This window comes from Ursus americanus, chromosome 2 (genome assembly GCF_024610735.1).
Source record: "Ursus americanus isolate L20-20 chromosome 2, mUrsAme1.1.p, whole genome shotgun sequence".
Classification (NCBI taxonomy): Eukaryota; Metazoa; Chordata; class Mammalia; order Carnivora; family Ursidae; genus Ursus; species Ursus americanus.
This window is the reverse complement of record NC_142128.1, coordinates 53,567,771-53,590,334: the sequence shown is the minus strand read 5'-3', so window position 1 is coordinate 53,590,334 and position 22,564 is coordinate 53,567,771. Positions and strand designations below refer to the sequence as shown.

The window sequence follows — 22,564 nt, the reverse complement described above, 5'->3', positions numbered from 1 at the left end:
TACTTTGGTACTTGGGAAGAGGGGATGACATTCTCGTATTCTCATTATAGACGCCGCACGCGCTTTCCTGGCCTCCCGGGGGCAGGCGCGGCTAGGGGGCCGGTAAGGGACCTTGGAGGAACAGCCTAAACCAACATTCGTAAAGGCAGCACAGAAGGGAAGCGGGCGTAGGTCGGAAATCAAAGTGGACGGCTCCGGGTTGCGGCAGCGGTCCAGGGCCAGGGCGAGCTGGCCGAGGAGTCGGCTGAGAACCTCCATTCACTGGAGCGGACTTCTCGTAGAGACGCCCACCACTTCGACCTCCCTCCAATTCACATTCCTTGGCTCCAGCCCCTGAACTCCGGGCTAGATGCCCCGCCCCGGAACCTTGTGTTGCCGGAACTAAAAGCCGAAGTTCCTTTTGGTACCACCGGTCGCAACTCTTACGGGTTGCTTCCGGTAAGGAAACATGGCCGCGGCCGTTGGGGACTCACGTGTGGGTGCAGGGAAAAAGCTGAAAAATTCACTTAGGAAGAAAAAGAAGATGAAAATGGTAGCAAGGGCAGTAGCTTCGGAGTTGGAAGATGAGGGCAAAGACGCTGCCGACAGTGGAGGTAACGTACTAGGGTTGAGCTTTGACTGCTGAAAAGAAAGGCCGGGTTGAATTCGCGGGAAGCAGGGGATGCGATTGGCTTTGCTGCTAGTTTTATCTCGGGTGGCATCGAAGGGGCGACTTTGGCCCAGTGAGAAGGCTTGGAGGTGGTGTTTAGGGAAGGGACGCTTTGAACTTCCACATTCTTTTACTAGGCATTTTCACCGTCACTGTTACTGATTACAACGGATGAAACTGGCGCTGTTGACAGCAACAAAAAGGTTACAATGATAGAAGGCAAAAGGACGGGGGATATTTAAAATTACAAGGGTGGGAAAGGTTTCTTAGGGAACGAGGAGCAAAAGTCCAAAAAAGCTAAGAGGAAGATGGGTGGTATACTTGACTTCTCTTGTGTGGTAGGTGCGTGACTCTGGGAGTTAGAGACCTGATAGCAATGAGTGAAAGAAGAGGACGTGGTTAAAGTAGAATAAATAAAAGTATCAGTTATCTCTCGGAGAAGCTTGTTAAAAGAAGGAAAGATATTTTGAGGCCTTCAGCCACAATGTGACCATGCTGCTCCTCTTTACCAACATTATTGGCATTAGCTTCTTAGGTTACAAGGAATTGCAGACGACCCGTGACCTTCTACTGTCCAGTTATTGCTCCTTAGTACTAGCTAGAGCTTTGTAATAGCCAGAACTATTCTTTTATAATCTACCTCAGATCATGTGAGTTATCTGCTCAAGGTGGTCCGGTGGCTTCCCATCTCAGGTTAACATCCAGAGTCCTTAGACTGTATGATGTTGTTTTTTTTCTCTCACAGTTTTCTACTCTGTCCCGTATTAAATACTAACTGTAATCTAGCCACATTGATATCCTTGGGGTTTAACACATAAAACAGGCTCCCACACCAGGGTTTCATCGCTGGCTTCACTGCCTAAAGTATTTTTCAAATGCTTACATGGCTTTCTCCCCCTAACTTCCTTCAGTCTCGGATCCAGTACTTTATCTGCAAGACTTGACCCTGATCACCCTATCTAATGTACCACCACTGCTCTTCTTCTTGCCTCCTTGCCTTCACTTTTTGACTTATCCTGTTTTATTTTTCTCAGTGTTTCCCGAATCATCTGGCATGTTATATAATTGCTGTGTGTTTCTCCCAGTTGTAATGTAAGTTTCCTAGGCGTAGAGATTGCTGTAGCCCAGTATCTAAAACAGTCCTTGCTGCATAATGGATTTTTCACAGAAATTTAAGTAAATGAATGGATAAACCTGGACTTCAGAACCAAGAAGAAACTGTCATGTGCTTCTGCAGTCCCTAGGTAATTACATTCCTCATCCCCTACCAGAGTAGTTAAGGAAATAGTCAGTTTGTTGAGCAGGAATTAGAACCTCTGATTCTGATATTTCTTGAACTCAATGAACTAGTTCATATGGGGTTGTCAGGGAAACAAACAGTACTACATCTGAAGCAAAATACCAGTGCTGCAGATTTAGATGGAAATTAGATTTCTCTCTTTAAGTACTGAATAATTCCAAGTTAGAGCTATTCTGACTTTTCAATGCAGTATTGTCAATCCTGACTAGGTTCCAAGGTTCTCTTGCTATTATAGATCAGTTACGTGTGGGTTAAAGGTTTGGGGTAATATGGAAACCTAATTATGCAGTTTAGTCGGATAACTTACCCCGTGTTGAGGAACAAAGGATGAATAAATTTCTGCCCTAGAATTATAGTCTTAGGAAAGATAGATAGTCAACACAGGACTGTAAAAGTAGTTATTAAAATCATGGTCCGATTAAAATGGTAAGAATGGAAACAGAGAAATCCATATGCTGTAGAACCCAGCTTTGGCATTGCTTTCTTCTGTCTTACACATATTACTCATAGTATGCTATGTTATTATTTTATTTTAACATGTCTTTCTCCTTATAGGTGTAGATTCCCCAAATGCTGGAACTATGTCTTAGTTAATTCCATATTCCTTGCACATTTTAGTATTAAATACTTTTTCTTGTTGAATACATGAAATGAGGTGGCATTTCCTCTAGGCCTTAGATGGCTGAATAATTTTCTAAGTCTGGGGGTGGAGAAGACAGTTTTCTCAGACATACAGGGAAAAGCACATACAGTAGCATGCAGTGTCTTAAAATGCATGGGCTATTTAGGACACAATGAATTGTCTGCTGTGGCTCTAGCTTCCAAAGAAGTTATAGAAGTGAAACCGGGAACAGAGGGTAAAGCCAGATTGTAAAGAGTTTTGTGTACCATATGAAGGAGATTGGCGTCTCCATTTGTAGGCAGTAGGGAACAGTTGAGAACTTTTAAGGAAGAGAGAGACACATGTTTATAAATAGCACTGCTGGCTGTATGACGACTGACAGAGTGCCAGACCGATTGGTGGGCAGTAGCAAAACTGTGTTAGAGCTGGCACTAGTATAGGACTGTGAAGAGACAGAAAGACCCCCCACCGAAATGTTTTGCAGAAGGAAAACATTCAGTTTTCCAGATAAACAACTTACAAAAAACCCTCATAGCACCATAAAATTTGGGTGTGCTCTACTGTTAGAGCAATTAGATAATAATAGCTCTATTTTTTGAGCTTTTGTATGTAGTGTGTACTGTTCTAAGCTCCTCATATGTGTGCCATTTCAATTAATTTCTGACAACAACCCTATGAGATATATGCTATTATTCTCATTTTACTTATGGGAAGCTGAGGTCCGAAAGGTTATAACTTGCTCACCCAGTACATAAGCTGATCAGCAAGTTGATAAATGACAGAGCCATTATTGAAATTCGGCTGTAGCGCCTATACTCTTGACCACTACCCTTTTTTTCACTTTCTTGTCTGTATCCGTTAGCTTTTGACTTAGTTGTCTCCATCCACTTTTTCCTTCAGGATTTAGACTGTAGCTGTGCAACAGATAAATTATAAAGGGCCTTTTATTTAACAAATTCAATTATGTAGGTCCGTTGGTTATACGATAGGACATCCTCCTTTTGTTTAATTCAGAATTTGTTATTTAATATAAGAATCTGCTGTTTTCCTCTTATGAAATCACTTATTTCTGGAAAGGTGACCACTGGAAGCAGCTTTTGTAGTTCAGAATTTGTGTACATGTGGCCTTGGCAGAACTAAGAAGTTTTCAGAAAATTTCAGAGAGTGGATGCTGAGAAACTAGAAAGGCAGAAGATAAAATCTGGTTCAGACACATCAATGAATCAGTGTGCGAATTATAGGCTTATTATTAAAGTGAAGTGTACTGGCTCATTTTATCAGGAAATTGAATCAGAGACGTCTCTTTGAATTTTAATGGGATCCTAAAAATTGAGAGGGATGTGCCTTACCATATGAACATTTGAAAGCAAATTCTTTTAGCAAAATGCTACTTAAATTTCATAGAAAACATACAGGCTAACCCCATGCATTGTTTGAACTTTTCCTCCTGGCTTTAATTTATTTTGACACATTATATAAGAAAGGTAAAAAAATGGTGCTTTTACGAGTATAAAACTCTCAAGTACTGTTTGTCAGACTTTGCAGAAATTTCTTAGTTCTTAGGACGCTTGGGTGGCTCAGTCGGTTAAGTGTCTGCCTTTGGCTTGGGTCATGATCCCGGGGTCCGGTGATCAAGTCCCATCGGGCTCGTTGCTCAGCAGGGGGTCTGCTTCTCCCCCTGCCTTCCACTTCCCCTGCTTGTGTGCGCTCTCTCTGTCTTGCTGACAAATAAGTAAAATCTTAAAAAAAAAAAAAAGAAATTTCCTAGTTCTGTTAAGAAAGACTTTGTCAGCTTTGCTAACAGCTGTATCAGAATTTGGCATAGAACCTGATACATGGTATAGTACTTGACATCCATTTAGTCATTGAGTAAATTGAAAATTGCTCTTAATGTGATTTTTACATTTTTCTCATGTACTAGGTATTGTTGAGGATAAAATTAACAGAACTTGTATATAATGTAAACTTACATGATAGTGAAATGGTTCAGACTGAATTTTAGTAAATTGTGATACTCTTCAGTAGGGTTTGAAATTTGGTCATAGTTATATCACACAGGTGATCACAAATCAGAGATATGTGGAAGGTAAAATGCTACAGTCAGCATTTTAAGTAACAGATAAATATCAGGCATTATACAGGGGATGATGACACCCCTATCTGAGTTAACCTTGAACTGCTCAGATTTATTGAATTGATACCTTGTTGCAGGTTTTGATACAATGTGTAGTTGGTTCTTAAGTTTGTATTTTTTTAAAAGATTTCATTCATTTATTTGACACAGAGAGAGACAGAGAGGAAGAGGGAGAGTGCACAAGCAGGGAGAGCAGCAGGCAGAGAGAGGGAGAAGCAGGCTCCCCAGTGAGCAGAGAGCCCGATGTGGGATGCGGGGCTTGACCAACTGAGCCACCCAAGTGCCCCTTAAGTTTGTATTCTTAAAACACACACAGGCACACATAGCCTCCCTAGTCAGTAAATAACTCAGGCAAGGAAGTAAAAACGGTGGTTGATGGTATCAGGTATTATGAAGGAGAGGTTGATATAACCTCTTCCTCTGAGTTAATCTTGAACTACTCAGATTTATTGAATTGATGCAGTGTTGAAGGTTTAGACACAATGTTAACTTTATTCTTAAGCTTGTAGTCTTGAAAAGAAAAGAAAAGAAAAAGCTTCTGTAGTCAGTAAATCAACACAGGTGGAAAAAGCCTTGGTCATTATCCAGTGCCATGATGTGATCAGCCCCTCCCTCATAGCACTGGCCCATATGACTGTAAACTGGTAGAGAAGAATGGTAATTTCATGTTTTCTGAATCGTTCTGTTCACATACATGAAAAATGGCCATATGCTTCTAACATAAGACTTGATAACAATCCAGTTTAGAAGGTCCTAGGAGCTATCACTTAGTTTTTGATAAACTACAAAGCTGTATTTTAGATATAATAACCTAGCAGATAAATGTGCTTTTCATCAAACTGTAGCTTATAACCTCTTTCATCATTTAAGTTACTTAAAATAGCAAAGGAACATGTCTAAGAAATGAAATGTATCATAGTCCTACTTGAGTGGTTTAGCAATTTATAGGACAGACTCAGGAAACAGACTACTTCCGGGCTCAGTGCTTTGGTTTGCCTAAATGGCACATGTAATCACATCTTTTGATTTGTTTCATAGCTGCACTTTAATTTTCATTTTGATTATTTTTATGGAAAGCTGGGATGACTTCATTTTTTTGAAAGGTAAGTGCTTTTTTAAAAAAACATCAATTTTGAATGTTCTAAATTTATTTTATTTTTATTTATTTTTTTAAAGGTGTATTTATTTAGGGTTCCTGGGTGGCTCAGTTGGTTAAGCATCTGCCTTCTATTAGGCTGTGTTCTGGGATCGATCCTCACATTGGGCTCTCTGCTCGGCGGGGATCTTGCTTCTCCCTCTTCCTCTGCCTGCCGCTCCGCCTGCTTGTGTGCACGCATGCTCTCTTTCTCTCTCTCTGTCAAATAAAATGTTTTTAAAAAAAGGTACATTTATTTAAGAGAGAGAGAGAGCACGAGCTGGAGAGGCAGAGGGAAAGGGAGAGAGAATCTCAAGCACACTCTGCAGTGAGTGTGGAGCCTGACATGGGTCTCGATCTTACGACCCTGAAATCACAACCTCAGCTGAAACCAACCTACTGTGCCACCCAGACACCCCAGAATATTCTAAGTTTAGTAGTAATGGGCAGAAAAGATCATGTGGTTTGAGCAGAACAAATGATTTATAACTGGAGTGGAAACAGTAGTTTCAGAGCTCTTGATAACTAGGGCAATGTGCATTCTTAGGCAAAATCAGAATGGGGATGAGGAGTGGGCTCTTCGGGTTAACTGAGGCTTACATAGAAATTTCTTTTTTTATTTTTTTTTTATTTTTTTAAATTTTTATTTATTCGACAGAGGTAGAGACAGCCAGCAAGAGAAGGAACACAAGCAGGGGGAGTGGGAGAGGAAGAAGCAGGCTCACAGTGGAGGAGCCTGATGTGGGGCTCGATCCCATAACGCCGGGATCACGCCCTGAGCTGAAGGCAGACGCTTAACCGCTGTGCCACCCAGGCGCCCCAGAAATTTCTTTTTAATTCAAGCTTTCTCAAACTATTTAATGAATATTTTCTGCATTCATTCAATACGTGTTAGTCTGAGTTGAATCTTTGATTCAAAGCTTTCTAGTGCCTCAGAGGTCAAACAGTCCTGTTGCTCTGCTCTGTTAACTTTGTGACTTTGGACATATTTTTTAACCTTTTTAAGCTTCAGAATTGTCATCTGTGTAAATAGAATAAGAGCAACTCATAGAGTGTTGTGAGGATTAAATGATAATGCATAAAAAGTGTTTTAAATAGTAGCTTGCTCTAAATACATGTTAGCTAGTTAGTATTGTCAATATTTTAGAGTACTTTGAGAAGTTGTGGGACGTGGGGCACATCGCTGGCTCAGTCAGTAGAGCATGTGACTCTTGGTCTTGGGGTCATGAGTTCAAGCCCCACGTTGGGTGTAGAGCTTACTTTAAAAAAAAAGAAGTTTTGGTACAGTAACGTTGATCACTTCTAAAATAAAGTCAAATGTAGCCTACCTGCACTTGATGATTCCCTGGCACATGTGGTATAGGCTATAACCAAGACTGTAGATAGCATTACGATGGAAGTGAAATTCCTTTTACCCCCTCTTTTTTTTTGCATCCTTTTTTAAGTCTTGTCATCTCCCATCCCTGGTCTGTCTTCCAGGTTCTCAGCATCCTTGTCTGTCCATTGGTTACTCTCCATCATTTATTTCATGTCTACTATGTACCAGCGCTGTGTTAAGTGCTTTTCATGCGTTATCTGATTTAATCATCATAACAACCCAGTGAGGTAGATAACTATTTTCATGCCTGTTTTGCTACAAAGAAAACTGAGACAAAGCAGAGTTGGGTAATTCACGCAAGCTAATACTGTTGGAAAGTAATGGAATCAGGATGTAATGCCAAGCCTGTCTGATTTTATAATCTGAGCTCTTCACCCTTGTGCTGTAACTAGCTGGTCATCTAAAGCTTCCCATTCAGCACCTCACACATCTTGCAGATTCCAACCACCAACTACCAAGGAACTTTCTTCCTTGTTCATTTCTCCTCCACAACCACATTAAAATTCTTAGTGTGTGTGTCACTGTGTGTGGTATGTAATCAGCACTTAAATGTTTACTATGGGCTAGGCACTCTTTTAAGAACTTTAATATATATTAACTGATTTAATTATTACAAAACCACAATGAAGTCAATACTATTTTATTGCCATTTTTACAGATGGAGATTTTGTATCTGGCGGTGAGATTGAATTAGGCAGCCTGACTTCTGTGTTCATACTCTTAACTACAACTAGCTGATCTCTACCAGTTTTTATGAGAAATTCTGTTTGATTTAGAGTAATTCTAAAGGTGTGAAGTAAGTTAAATGTTAACCAATAACCTTAATGCTCCCAGATGGCATTTGTATTTTAAAAGAACAACCTTCTTAATCCAATAGAGAAACTTTTTAAGAGTAAGGGCCTAAGGTAAGTACCAAGAGAGAAAAGCATTAGCAGTTTGGCCTCTTACTGGAAACACACACCTATAGTGCTGTAATTTTAAACCGCTTGGTTTTAATTTGGGGGTTAATGTGCATATTTTATTTCTTGGATCGTAAATCAGACCAGCTTTTTATAAACCAGCCAGCTTTTTAAACTCAGTTCTTGTTACCCAGTTTCCAGATCTGGTTTCAGCCAGTCTGAACTTCTTGTCATTTCATAAACATCTCACCTTCGTTCACATTCCTGTGCCTTTGGGCATACGGGTTTATTCCGCCTGGAATGCCCATCATAATGATGGTTATCATAATTTTAATTTTTATACAGGGCGTTGACTCAGATCTAGAGAATTTTTGGTTCTAGATTTAGTGATCATCCCCCCTGCCTCTTTCAGTTCACCTGGGTGTGGAATCTTACTTCTTTGGCCTCCTCCCTTCTTCTCTTGTCATTCAAACCCTTGCTTTACCTAAGAAACAACTTTAATATCATCTTTGTAAAAAGTAACCCCAAACCCCTTTCTTCGTTGCCTTTTTTTTTTTTTAAAGAAGAGCACTTATGAATTTTGCATATTGTAAAACCAAATTTTGTGGTTGGTTAACTCATTTATCTACCCTGCTAAACATATGATCTCTTCAAGGAGAGAAACCTAGACTTAGATTTTTTGTTTTCCCCTTCCCCATCATTCATGAGTGCTCAGTAAATATTGAAGGACTGTGAGTCTTTTTGTTTTTGTTTTTTTTAAGATTTTATTTATTTATTTGACAAAGAGAGAGACAGCCAGAGAGAGAGGGAACACAAGCAGGCGGAGTGGGAGAGGAAGAAGCAGGCTCCCAGTGGAGGAGACTGATATGGGGCTCGATCCCAGGACTTTGGGATCACGCCCTGAGCCGAAGGCAGACGCTTAACGACTGAGCCACTCAGGCACCCCTGAAGGACTGTGAGTCTTAAAACTTTATCCCACTTTCTTTTTTTTTTTTTTTTTTTTTAAGATTTTATTTATTTATTTGACAGAGATAGAGACAGCCAGCGAGAGAGGGAACACAAGCAGGGGGAGTGGGAGAGGAAGAAGCAGGCTCATAGCGGAGGAGCCTGATGTGGGGCTCGATCCCAGAACGCCGGGATCACGCCCTGAGCCGAAGGCAGACGCTTAACCGCTGTGCCACCCAGGCGCCCCATATCCCACTTTCCAGCCAACAGCTAACCATATCTACGATCAGGGACAGATGGTAAATTTGAAAAGGAGCTGGAAGTTTGGGGAAAAGGCAGCAGGAGATCGGAAGTGCCTGTGTCTATCTTAGAACCTTGGAAGTCTAACCCTGCATTGCCAGTATAGTAGCTGGTAGCCTGTAGCCAGCCACATGTGGCTTTTTTTTTTTTTAAAGTAGGCTCCACAGCCAGCATTGAGCCCAATGTGGGACTTGAACTCAAGACCCTGAGATCAAGAGTCAGACACTTAACTGACAGCCATCCATGTCCCCCCACATGGAGCTTTTTAAACTTAAAGTAATTAAAATGAAAAATTCAGTTCCTTAGTTGTACTAGCTGCATCAGTGGGCTCTGATACCCAGTGGCTAGTGGGCAGCTTTGATAATAGAACATTTTCATGAATGCGGAAAATTATATTGGAACCTTTAGTTATTGCTTCCAGTAAGTAGCCCTTCCTTAATTTCCAGATTCCAAAAAAAATAGAATGCAAACTTTCAGTTAATGTTTAAGACTGAAGAATCTTTAAGAATGTTTAAGATTTGAAGAAGGCTTCAAAGGAATTTTTTACTTATCTGGTTCCCTGGATATATGCACTTCTGTTGTTAAAGATCAGTTAGTAGAAAATTCAAAAAATATCTCAGCTTCATAGGGTACAGTAAAATTTTAAGAACCAGTTCTGCTTTCTGATTTGTTTTATCTTTGGTATCCTAGAAGTAAATCCTGGTTTTTAGCATGCTGGAGGACCTCATTACATTGGCATTTTTTATTTATGTAAAACGTGATCATTTCCATTTGCAGTGAATGCCAGACACCTCTGAGCTAGAATTTCTTTAAAAAGATCAAGTAAAAATTATGAATTTAGTGGATTCTTTTCGAATTTGTTAAATTGGTGTATGCAGGTTTTATAAAATGGTGTTACAAGACTTTTCATGGATTTATTGCATGCCTATAATATGCATATTGTGGTAGTCTATCTGGGCAAGAAACATACCAAGAAAAAGAGCCGAAATTTGGAAGTGGAGAATTGGGATAGCTCATGCAGTCGCAAAGTCTCGTGGATGCCTCTGTAGCGCAACTGAGAAGGTGAAGTTGTTGCCATGTGTGTGTGAATGCATCAGGACAAAACACTAGATGTCAGTATTGTAGTTTTGACATTTTACCGGGGACTGGTAAAACCTTCTGTTTTTAATCACCCAGGTATTCTTCAGTCACACAAACATTTAAGCCTTTATGCCTCTTCACATTTAGATAAATTCTTACTAGAAGAAGCACTTGTCAAAGAATTGTTTATTTTGTTACTAATACCTGTGCAGTGCTACTGACTCCGAGGAATACAACATGTATAATATTAACATCTTTATTTTTTAGGTAATTACATTCTCCAAACTTTGTTTCTCAGGATACTTTCCAGGAACACTGGTCCGAGGAGATACTTCTGAGGGAAAAATTGTGTGACTCTGAAATCTGGTATATAGTAGACACTCAGATTCATTGAATTGAATGATAGTGCTAACAGCTTTTGTTTGGCAAAGTCTGTATACTTTTAAAAATACTTTATAAATAATAAAGTTCTTAAATCACCTGTATTTTCTTGTCAAAGCCTAGCATCACATGTCCTCAGATTTCTTAAATTTATCCAGCATGCTGGTTATAGAGAAGGCTTCAAATTAAATACGTGGCAAATGAGTTTCTATTTAAAACTTTTTTTCTCTTTATTAAGAAATGTACAACACATTAGGGCAGTGAGATTATTAGCAATTTCCTTTATTATTTCCTTTACTTTTTGATAACACTGACATACTTTTACTACACTTTGAAGATCCTTTATTTTTACTTATTTGCTTGAGGTTCATTTTTTCTATATCTATAAAATGTTTTGTTTTATGTGTTTTTATTTGCTGTTTTCTAATGTTACAAATTTTTATCTTAAATGTATTAAATATTTAGTTTTACATCTTTTGCATTTCATGAATTCCCAACATTTAAATAATTGTGCGAAAGTAATAGCAACATTGCAGGTATTATAATGACTAGCTAAGACGGATCTTTCTGGCAATTCTCTCTTACTTCATGGCTTACAGCCGAGAGGCTAGAGAGGATCACTCAGAGGTTAACAGCTGACTATACAGTCAACTCTTTCATTTTGGTCATGACAGTAAGCTGAATTAAGGGGCAAAAAGGCCGAAATGTTATTTGAAAGCTGAATATGCACATTTCGTTGAAATTATTTAAAAGAAAGGGGGCCTTAGAGCTGGGGAGCAGGTAGATTATTTTGAAGTGACAACAAAAACCAATCAGACTTCTTAGAGGTAGAAGCAGAGGTTCTGGTAATAATGCTTAGCTTTGTTATGAGCGGATGGACCCAGTGCAGACTCCCTGAAATGCGATGCTTTTAACTCCTCTTCTGCTTATTAAGAAACATACCAAGTTACTAAGCTATTAGATGATGTTCTGCTTTGAGGTATTTCCTAGTGAGTTCCATAGGCTTCTGAAGAACAAAACAGAAGCTGTCCAGAAGGCTCTAAATCATACAGATGTATGCAGATGGTGCTGGCTGCTTGTCCCCTTGTTGATAATATTAAGTACAGTGAACTTCAGAAGCTGAGAAAGGCCACAAAACTTAAACTACAAAAGCTTGTCAACGAGTTGACTTTCAAGCAAGGCCACCGACTAGACTCTTATTTTTGCCAAGCCACTGACCCCAGCTATTTGAACCTTATAAGATGAACTATCTGGCAAATAACCTGTATATGCTTTTTTCAGAGGTTGTGCAGGATACAGTTCCAACAGTACACTTTTGTATCTGCAGCTCAGAACTTGATATTGTCATTCAGTCACACAGCAGGGCAATTGAATCTTCAGTATCTTAGGCAGATATTACTTTACTAGACTATTTTTCAGAAATGTTAGACACCTAATTTTATAATGTTATATGCAAATTCTATGAAAGGAGGCTGTTATTTTTGTTTTGTTTTTTTAGACTCTCTACACACACATTAACAGTTTTAAATATCTGGATCAAATCCCCAGAGAGGTTATTCTGGCTTCTCTGTACCATGGAAACGTACCATTTTCTTGATGGATTAAAGTTTTTTGTTAGTTGTTTTAAAAATAATTTTCACTGGTCTCTTTAAGTAGTTAAATGACACAAGTAAGGCCCATGGACTTGAACGCGCACCCTACACTGTTCCCATGTCGGCATCTACCGCCCCTTTGACAATAGGAGGTGGTGTGGGCTGTCGGATTTGTTTCTGCTGCCTTGGTCCTGGGTGCTGAAGCCCAGCGTGGCTGGGCTGGGTCTTTGGGGGCTGATGGCAGTAGGTTGGAGGACCCTTTTGCTTTCTGCTACAGTAAAGCAGCTATGGGATTCACAAAGTCCCCTCTTGTGAAAATGGAGACAGATGGAGAACTGTTAGCTTTATGAAGGGTCCTGGGGGTCTGGCAGGGCCTTGACAACCTCTTCCTCCAGTATTAAAGTTTAATCTGTTTCTACTCTTAGGTTCTGTAAGAAGCTGTGGATCAGAAAAGGATCACTTTTCTTCAGATGATGAAGCAGTGGAAGCTGACAATGAAGATGAAGCTGAACCCGATGGCAGTGGAAGTGAAAATGCAGCCGAAGCTAGTGTTGGAACTAACGTGGGCTGGGCAGATGCCATGGCTAAAATTCTTAACAAAAAAACTCCTAGAAGTAAGCCCACTATTCTGGTCAAAAACAAAGAGCTGGAAAAGGAAAAAGAAAAGTTAAAGCAAGAGAGACTAGAGAAGAGAAAACAGGTGTGTCTTACCAGTTGTTTTGTAGATTAGATTGTTTGCCTAGTCTAGTCTAGTTCCCGTCTGTACCAAATTGTTCCTGGCAGTGTTTGTCCAATTAACATTTCAGTTTTTAACTTGCTTTTTATGTAGGGGTGAATAACCAAGCTTTTGTACAGAAATCTAGTCTAAATTACTCCATTGAGCATGTTCACTTTTTAAACATCTAAGCAAAGAAATAGAAATTAAACTCCTGAGAAATTGAATCTTTAAAATTCAAATAAATTATACATGTGGCAGTGACTCCTGGGTCCAAATATTTCATTCAGTTTAGCTGTCCATATGCTACCATTATTAGATTCTGAACCAATAGAATCATGGTAGATACTTTTTGCTAAAAACCTATTTTGTAATATAAATCTGTGAAGATGTCCTCATCAGGGATTGGTTGCAGTTCTGAAAATGGACTGTTTCACTGATAAATAAACTCAAATTCATTATACCTCTTGTTAAATCACAGATAGAAGTTAGATTAGGACAGTCTGCTGATTCAAGGCCAAAAGTTGAACTTCAGTTTGCTGTTGCATATTAAAAGAATAAAGAAACAATAGTAAAGTTTTTAAATCCCTTATGCTTGATGAAATATTTCAATGTCTAAAGTACTTGGTTAATGAAATAAATGCTATTTTTTAATGAAAGAAAAATAACTTTCTGTGATCATACTGACAATATAAAAGTACTGATTTCCAAGAGGTACTTTATAGGTAAAATGAAAGAAAAATAGATTTATATTTCCTTTTAAGGAATGCATTTCCTTTTTATATATAAGGCATATATTTCCTTTTAAGTTCATTATCCCCTTATCTTGTTTCAAGGTGAATTATTTTCTTTGTTCCGAGTACTAGTACTCTATGAAGATGGAACTTAAGTGTTGCTTTTAGAAACAGAACATACTGTGCTATTCAATGTTCTCATTTTACTGTAAGATAAATTTTGTCTCTAAATCTTACTGATAACTTTTCAACTGAAAATCTGAATCTTTATTATCTGGCAAAAGCTGAAGGAAGCTTTAAAAATATCAGAATCCTTAATTACCTCTAGTCCCAATGTTCTAGTGAAAGTAAGAACATTTTGAAGCCAAGAAAAATGAGTCTCTAACTCTATGCTAGGTCAGTGCTTTGAGTGCTGGAGATGATACTGTTCACATGATGCATGAAAACACACGTTGATACCAGAAGCAGGACACAGTCGCTACAAATGCTCTTATTACATGTTTCTGAGTAGAGTCTGTGCAAATTATCATTGTTTTTTACTGTTAAATATTATCAGTTTCCAGAATATCAAGTACTTATTTTTAATCATAAGTATAAAAATATACTTCAAAGTTAAAAAATATTTTGGGATTGTGCATGCCTTGGGTACTACAGATAATTAAGAATCAACTATTTTGAACTTAAAAGTAAGATTTCTAAATTTCTGGCATAATCTGATAGTGAATTTCATGACAGTTAAAGTAAATTCTCTGATTTGGGGAGAAATCTATTCTTTTTGGAAAAGAATCAGGCTGATCTTTATAGGGAGCAGGAATTTGATTTTACTGTGATTAGACACTTTCATTAATATAAAAATAAGAGATTAAATGAATGCAGAAAAGGAATAGATAAAAGATTTTTCTTCCCACTGATTCTTATTACAGCCTTTGATGCTCACTAGCTTCCTGGTGGTCAGTTCATTATATTCAGTGTATTTGATCTTAGGTGATGTGTTGGCCTGAGGCAGCAGTATATACTGATGCAGTGTATTGGTGTGTCAAGTCAGGCCCCGGGACCAGAGTACTACTGGATACGATGCTATTATTTTAAAAGCTGATACAAATTTATAATTATTCTGACTGTTGAGAAAGACAGTTTCTAAAAAATAAACAGTGTTTAAACTTGTGGTTATCAAAGACAGTAGTTTGGGGCTCTTCCTGATGCTTACCGCTGATCATCGGGTGGTGGCAGGTCAAGCATGTGGCTCTCTCACACTCTACCTTGTCCTGCCTGCCTCAGTATCCTGGCAGCTCTCCAGGCGCCTGCTGTCAGAGAGCCTGACGGAAACTCACTTTGTGCTTCTCGCATGACATGCTGAGTGCTAACCACAGGCCCCCTGAACTGAACCCCTAAAAGTGTGGGGTTTTTTCAGTCCCTATGACAAACTAAGCCAGAATGATTTATTACCTTTGTCCTTTCACAGAGTATCATATCAAAGTATGCTGCACTTTCAAACATGCCTAATATTCTTTCATATAACAATATTTATAACACAGCTTGATAAGAAGCGGGAATGGGAAATGATGTGCAGAGTAAAGCCAGATGTTGTCAAAGACAAAGAAACAGAGAGAAATCTTCAGAGAATCGCAACAAGGTGAGACTGTTTTTGCCCTTTAAAAAATAGGTATACTAAAGCTTTGATAGTGATCCATTTCTGACTCGACTTGATTCTTAAGCTCTGCCTTCTCAGAGCCAAGTGATTTATATCAAAACCTGCCTATTTAATACTGAACTCAACCAGAGATTTTACAGGTCTCATGAGGCAAGAATTTAACATCATCAGTGTATATTTGGTTTGAACCTGTTGCAGATCGTATTGTTTTTGTAGTCACGAGAACAGTGTAATTAGACGTGCATTTTTCTTACAATGGTTGTCTGAGTTTATAGCAATCAGTGATTATTTTTGTTATCTGACATTGTACTTAGGGCATAACCAATTATGCATTACAGTAGCTTTATGCTGTCCTTTCACTCTGCATTTTTTTTTTTTTATCATTGGCACCAAGCATTTATTTGACGCCCTCTGGAGAGAACATTTGAGCTGCTACTTCAAGAATCTAGCAGTTCTGCTTAGTGGAATTATCTGTGATTTTCTAGTCACCTACATTATTTGGGTCATTTTTAATCCATATGGGTGTTCTGTAGTGAGAGAGAGGTAGAGCCAGACCGCTAGGTTCAAATTCCAGCACTGACTTATTACCTGTGCATCGTTGGGCATGCTACCTAATTTTCCCCTCTCAGTTTATTTACCTATAAAAAGAGTAGAATATTTTATCTACCCTGCAGGATTTCTCTGAGAATTAAATAAATTAGTAACATATGAAGAATTTAGGAAAGTGCATGGTTGGTGCAAGAGAGTAAGTGCCTCCTTTAAATTTTATACCTGAGGTACCTCCCTTTCCTCACTTTGGTCCCAGCCACGCTCTGAAGGGTATGGAATTTTACCCTCCTTAGAGCTAGTAAGCTAGCCTGTTAGTTTCCTGGATACTGCCAGAAGACGAGAGACTTTTGGGTCAGAGACATTATTACTCTTGGACATTATTACTCTTGGCAAAGCAGTAGCCAGAGTGTCACATTTCCACTGGTTCCCTTTGTCCTTCAGTGGTAACACAGGTGCCCTGTATGGGTGCTTGAGCGTGCAGTGGGTTGTGTTACAGAAGAACATTCTACTTGGGAATCTGTTGGTGAATGGTAACAAGTCTGCTCTTCGTCTGGGGGGAGACGTTACTCCATCTCTCAAGATTGTGTCCTACAAACTCAACTCTCAGAAATGACCTATGTAAAGAATAGTCAGGGCCTTGCATCCTTGAAAAACCTAGCAAGAATGTGCAGGGATACTCAGGGTCCATGGCAGAGTGCCTCTCCCAGTGATAGAATTTTAGAACTCAAAAGGATGGTTTAAATCAGTATTGTCCAGTAGAAATATAATGGGAGCCACACATATAATGTAAAACTTTTTTGTAGCGACATTGAATGGAGTAAAAAAAGAGAGATGAAATTAATTGTACTATAATACTTACATATTTCATTGAACCCAAAATATTCAAATTATTTCTTATTTTATCAGATAATCAGTATAAAACAGTTACCAATGAGATTTTAAAATTCTGTTTTTTCATATTAAGTCTTCAAAATTCAGCCTGTATTTTAAAGCTAGAGCATATTGCAGTTTGGACTAGCCAACTGCATTTCATGGCTCACTAGCTATATGTGGCTCATGGCTACTATAATGAACACTGCAGGTCTTTTCACACTTCTTCTTGGAATGAACTTAACTATAGAACAAAGTATTTAAATAAGTATTTCATTTTAAAATAGGATTTTAAAATTAGTTTTATATCGGGGCGCCTACGTGGCTCAGTCGGTTAAAGCGTCTGCCTTTGGCTTGACTCAGGACCCCCAGGGTCCTGGGATTGAGCCCCCCCATAGGGCTCCCTGCTTGGTGGGGTGCCTGCTTCTCCCTCTGTCTGCTGCTCCCCTTGCCTGTGTGTGTACTCTCTCTCTCTCCCTCTGTCAAATAAATAACAATTTTAAAAAAATATTTGTTTTATATCATAAGAGTTGCAGATAACATAACTGAATACTTTTTAAGCTACTTGAGTATTATTTTTCCATTTGTAGATGAAATTGATATCTAGAAAACCTTTCCTAGCGTCAGATGTTTAGACTGCTAACTATAGAGGCTGTTCTCTTTCTATTACATTGTGATGTCTTCAATTATTATATAATTATATTTTGAAAATAGGTGTTTGTATTAAAAGTAATTTTTAATTCTAATTGCACAAAAGTTGATTTAGAAAGATGAAAGCTGAAAAGAAAAATCACATATCAGTCCACATATATTTATTCTCTATTGAGAAATTTGTATTCATTTATTGAAATATATGTTCATTTTTTATTTTATTTTATTTTATTTTTAAAGATTTTATTTATTTATTCGACGGAGATAGAGACAGCCAGCGAGAGAGGGAACACAAGCAGGGGGAGTGGGAGAGGAAGAAGCAGACTCATAGCGGAAGAGCCTGATGTGGGGCTCGATCCCAGAACGCCGGGATCACGCCCTGAGCGGAAGGCAGACGCTTAACCGCTGTGCCACCCAGGCGCCCCATGTTCATTTTTTAGATTCAACTCTTTTCATATGAGTGCCTGTTAAATGCTTGCCTCTTTCCTAAGCAGTAAAAACACATTGTTCTTATCCTCACAGTTTGTATTCTAGGGTAGCTGTTATTAACTATGTTATTCTGGTCATTTTATATTCTATAGGGGTGTGGTACAGTTATTTAATGCTGTTCAGAAGCACCAAAAGAATGTTGATGAAAAGGTTAAAGAAGCTGGAAGCTCTATTAGAAAACGTGCTAAGTTGATATCGACTGTTTCCAAGAAAGATTTCATCAGTGTTCTGAGAGGGATGGATGCAAGTACAAGTGAGAAAAGTTCGACTGGAAAGAACTTGAAAGCCAAACAGGTAAGACTTTTATATAGGATTCAGTGCATTAGACTTGTATTCTTAAAGCTTTGGGGTGAAAAAGCACACTATAAATTTAAAAAGTTTGGATTCTTAAGTTTCATGATGATTTATTCAGTATAGAAGTTGCCAGTTATAGGTGACATACATACCCCTGCTGTTAGAACTCAGGAACCAGTGGATTCAGGTAAATCTTTGAGAGATCCCAGGTCTCTCCCATCTGAAATCCTACCTTTTGTGCATTTTGGAGAATAGAAACCTTGAGGAATACAGCTTCAGTTTGTGGCTTTCGCACACGGAGGTAATTGTGATGGCATTTAACTTCTAAAATATGAAAAATCAGAGCTTTGGGGAACATATTGGAAGGTCATCCTTGCACTGAGGCTGCTTGGTGATGTTTGACTAGTGGGCAGATGAGGAGTGTCAGTATTGTTCATGATCTTTGGCATGATAACTTTCCATCTCCAAGTCCTTTTGACCTGTGGACTCCAATTGTTGCCTTTCTGAAGGTACCAGGTGAAAGGTTCTGAAATGTGCTTTACTCTCAAAAGAGCTGTTTTGTTTTGTTTTTTAATTAAAGTACTGCTGTGTTTGATGGCTTATTTTCTATTGCCAACAAAAAGTACTTCAATCAGGAGTCTCCGTTGTAAGTTTGTTTGTCTTTTGGTTTGCCGATTGAAACTCTGGCAAGAAGAGCATTTCGGAATTTCATGCTAACCTAGAGCTGAAGTATTTTTCAAGTCCTTTGATTAAGTTTCCATTTTACCTAAATTTGACAAAAGTTTTCTAAGCTATTTAACTTGTCTGTCTCTTGCATATTAAAGGACCCAAATTGTATGTATGTATGTGTGTATGTATTTTTTCAAAGATTTTGTTTGAGAGAGAGAGACAGACAGAGATGGTGACAGAGATAGCGAGAGAGAGGGAGGTGACAGAGATAGCAAGAGAGGGAGCACGAGTGGGGAGGAGAAGGAGAAGCGGGCTCCCCACCCGAGCAGGGAGCCCGATGCGGGGCTCAATCCCAGGACCCTGGGATTATGACCAGAGCCAAAGGCCGACACTTAAACGACTGAGCCACCCAGGTGCCCCTCCAGATTGTTTAATTATCTGTATAAACTGATGCTCGCTGGTGCTGCTGTTTGAAAGTGTCAGAATTAATTATAAACACATGAATACTGTGTTTGGGGATGATTACTTTTTAGTTAAAAAATCTAACCTGCTGTGTTCTCCACGAGGGACATTTTACTCTAAAAATTGGAGAACGATCCAGCAGCATTAAATGAGAGAGCTAGTAGGAAGATGGAAAAAGACAGACTTACTATTTTTTTTCTTTTTTCTGTTCATTTCCGAACGACTTTTAATAGAAGCATTTGTTTTTGCTTTGGTATTATTTTTTCATGAGTTATGAAAATACATGAAGGGTTCTTTCCAATACCATTGTTGCCTTTTTCTCTTACCATTTGCACTTTGCCCTTGACTTTCTTTTTTTCTACTTCACTGTCAAACTGAAGTGGCTTTGCTCTAAAAGTAATTTGTTTCTAGAACTTCTTACCCTATACTAACAACATCTTGGCACATTTCTTTTAAAAATGTTGCTTTCACTTTGATTTCATATTTATGGAAAAACCACCAGACCCATTTTTTTATTGGACTTGGTTTTGCATCTGAATAATATAAAAGTACTATAATATTTGTAATTGGGTCAGTTATTAATATCAAAATTATTTGCCTAGCTGTACCTGGTGCTATCCTTGTATCTTTTAAAGTCTTAGAATTCAGATAGATGACTTCAAGTAAATAACATTAAAAAATTCTAAATTAAAAAATTCTAAATAAAGTTAAAAAATTCTAGGCTGCATGTTATCATCAGTTATCATCAGTTACATTAGGTACAGTAAGAGGTAAATTAAGTGGCTGCCCTGTTTGTAAGGGGGATTTTGATGTAACTGTCATATTCATTTAGGACATAGCTCAGTAGACCTGTGTAAGTTACTTGGAATAGGTGGACTTTTAAAGCAGTTGAAGAGAAGGAAGGAAGGGAAAGGTGGGAGTAGTGTGCCAAAACATCATTCAGAAATGAGACATAGATTAATGAAATGGATGAAGCAGGATATTAATTAAGTAGAAAATAAAACTTTCTTTTTTTCTCATATTTTACTTTTTCCTAGCACCATTGCTATTGCACCTTTTCCATGCTCCTTCCCTTCTCAGACAATCAGAAGAGCTTTAGGGAAATTCTTATTGTCCCTTTCCTGGGCTTAAAGGGTCAGAACACAGCCTTTTTATCCTGTATTCCTAATATTATGAAATCTTCACAATTAGAGTCCATCCACATATAAACTGGATTCACTGGCAGCTATCTATCAGAATACCAGTCTGGAAATACCTTCATTATGTCTTCAAGTCCTTTACCCTGTCACACCTGTTATTTGTAGCTGTGCCATTAATGTCTTATGTTCAAAAACAAAAAAGAGCCAGTAGTTTTATATTAAGAAAGCTGGATAGAATTGCAATAATATAAACTAGAGGTTGGATCCATTATATGAGCATACATTAAGGGTGCTTTTGGTTGTGTTTGGTTTTTGTTTTGTTTTGTTTTGTTTTATTTCTTAGGAACACTCAGAACTTGGGAATTTATTTTTAAGAACCCCTTTTCAAAGAATTTCCATATTCCTGCAAGATATAAGAAATTTTAAGGCATTGTGACAGATGTTTCTTAACTATGTTATGATCCTGAACAAGACAGTTTTCTGAGAACCCTTTGCTTTTTGGGCATTAAATGAATTTATTTTCAAAGCAATAGGAGCACGGTTTCAGAAGGGAACCTGGGACTAAAAAAAATTGCCAGTGCTCTTCCCCATCCCTCTCTGCCCCTTGCTTTGCCTCCTTCCAAGGTAACCATTTTCAATTCTTAGATCTTTGTTGCGGTATTTACCTCCGTATCTTAAGTAATATTTAGACTATTTTTAAAATCAATATTAGATACCTTTTATGGAAGACAACGAATTGTCATTCTTTTCTTCGCTGCCATACCTCCCATACTGTGTCCTTCCAGTGTAGCATATTAGTGCTTTTAGCTAAATCGGTATTCCGTGTAGACATCATTTACTCCCGAACAGAGTAATGTACGATAATACTTCTTTATTCTTCAACTTAGCTTCCTTACAGTTTTTGTTCCCTAGCGGTAACAGTTGCCTCTTTTTTTTTTTTTTTTAAAACCCTTCTCAGTACTATTTTCTCCGTGGTCATCTTGCTGCAGTCTACACTGGTTGTTCTTTACCCTGGTGTTCACTTGGAGTTTGCTTTGTCACTGCCCCGGGAATTCCCTTTGCTTCCTCCCTTGGCAGTAGCCTCTGTTTCTTGGACTGTCTTATTTTCTCTTGGCTCTCACTCTCATTTTGATAAGGTCACATTTACCTGTAGCTTTCTGGAAAAGGGTAGAGGACATCTTCATTTTTAATTGATGTGTTGGCTGAATTATATGTTGCAGATGGAACAGTGGCCCCTAAAATGATAAGTCCGTGTTCTCATTCCTAGAACCTATAAAATGTACCTTATTTAGAGAAGGGGTCTTTGCAGATATAATTAACTGAAGGATCTTGAGGTGAAGAGATTATCCCGGATTATCTGGGTGGGTTCTAAATCCGGTGTTAAGTATTCTTACAAGAGATGCACGGGGGAGATTTGACGGGCAGAAGCGGAAGAGGCAAAGGAACCCCAAAGCCAGAGGTTGGGGTGATGTGGCCACAAGTCAAACAGCGTTCAGTATGTATACATGTCTCTTTGTATTAATCAGTGTTCCTGAGTTCAAGCCTTTTCTGGTTTAATATCTTCAGAGACTAAACTACGTGTCCATGGTAGGGTCTGTCATCTGCCTCCATAAACTAGGAAGGGAACTTAAAAAAGTCTAACTGCTTCTGTCACTGTCAGCCAATCTTGTATTTTTATCATACCCCTCACCTCCACCTCTCCCCTTGCCTCCAGTTCCAGAGCATGGCTCCGGTTTCTCACTTAAACATTAGCTTTCCTTCTCTCTAATTGGTTATCACTGCTTTATGCAGTTTTCATTTATGTCCCCAAACTTGTTCGCATATTGTCTATAGTTATTTTCCCATCTGATTGTTTCCTTGTTTGTTTATAACTTTTTATACTTTTAATTTTAGTGGGCTTTCCATAAGAATTAGGGATAAATGCAT

General features: G+C 38.5%; 1 protein-coding gene across 1 annotated transcript in view; it reads left to right on the top strand.

Annotated features, from left to right (window-relative positions):
* The first annotated feature begins 415 nt into the window (after positions 1-415).
* The window catches only part of RRP15 (ribosomal RNA processing 15 homolog), a 39,048-nt gene continuing 16,899 nt past the window's right edge, over positions 416-22,564 (top strand). The window contains exons 1-4 of the mRNA XM_045809619.2: positions 416-593; positions 12,841-13,115; positions 15,400-15,497; positions 18,167-18,368. Coding sequence (XP_045665575.2) covers positions 449-593; positions 12,841-13,115; positions 15,400-15,497; positions 18,167-18,368 — 720 coding nt within the window. The 5' untranslated portion in view covers positions 416-448. The remainder of the gene's footprint in view (positions 594-12,840; positions 13,116-15,399; positions 15,498-18,166; positions 18,369-22,564) is intronic.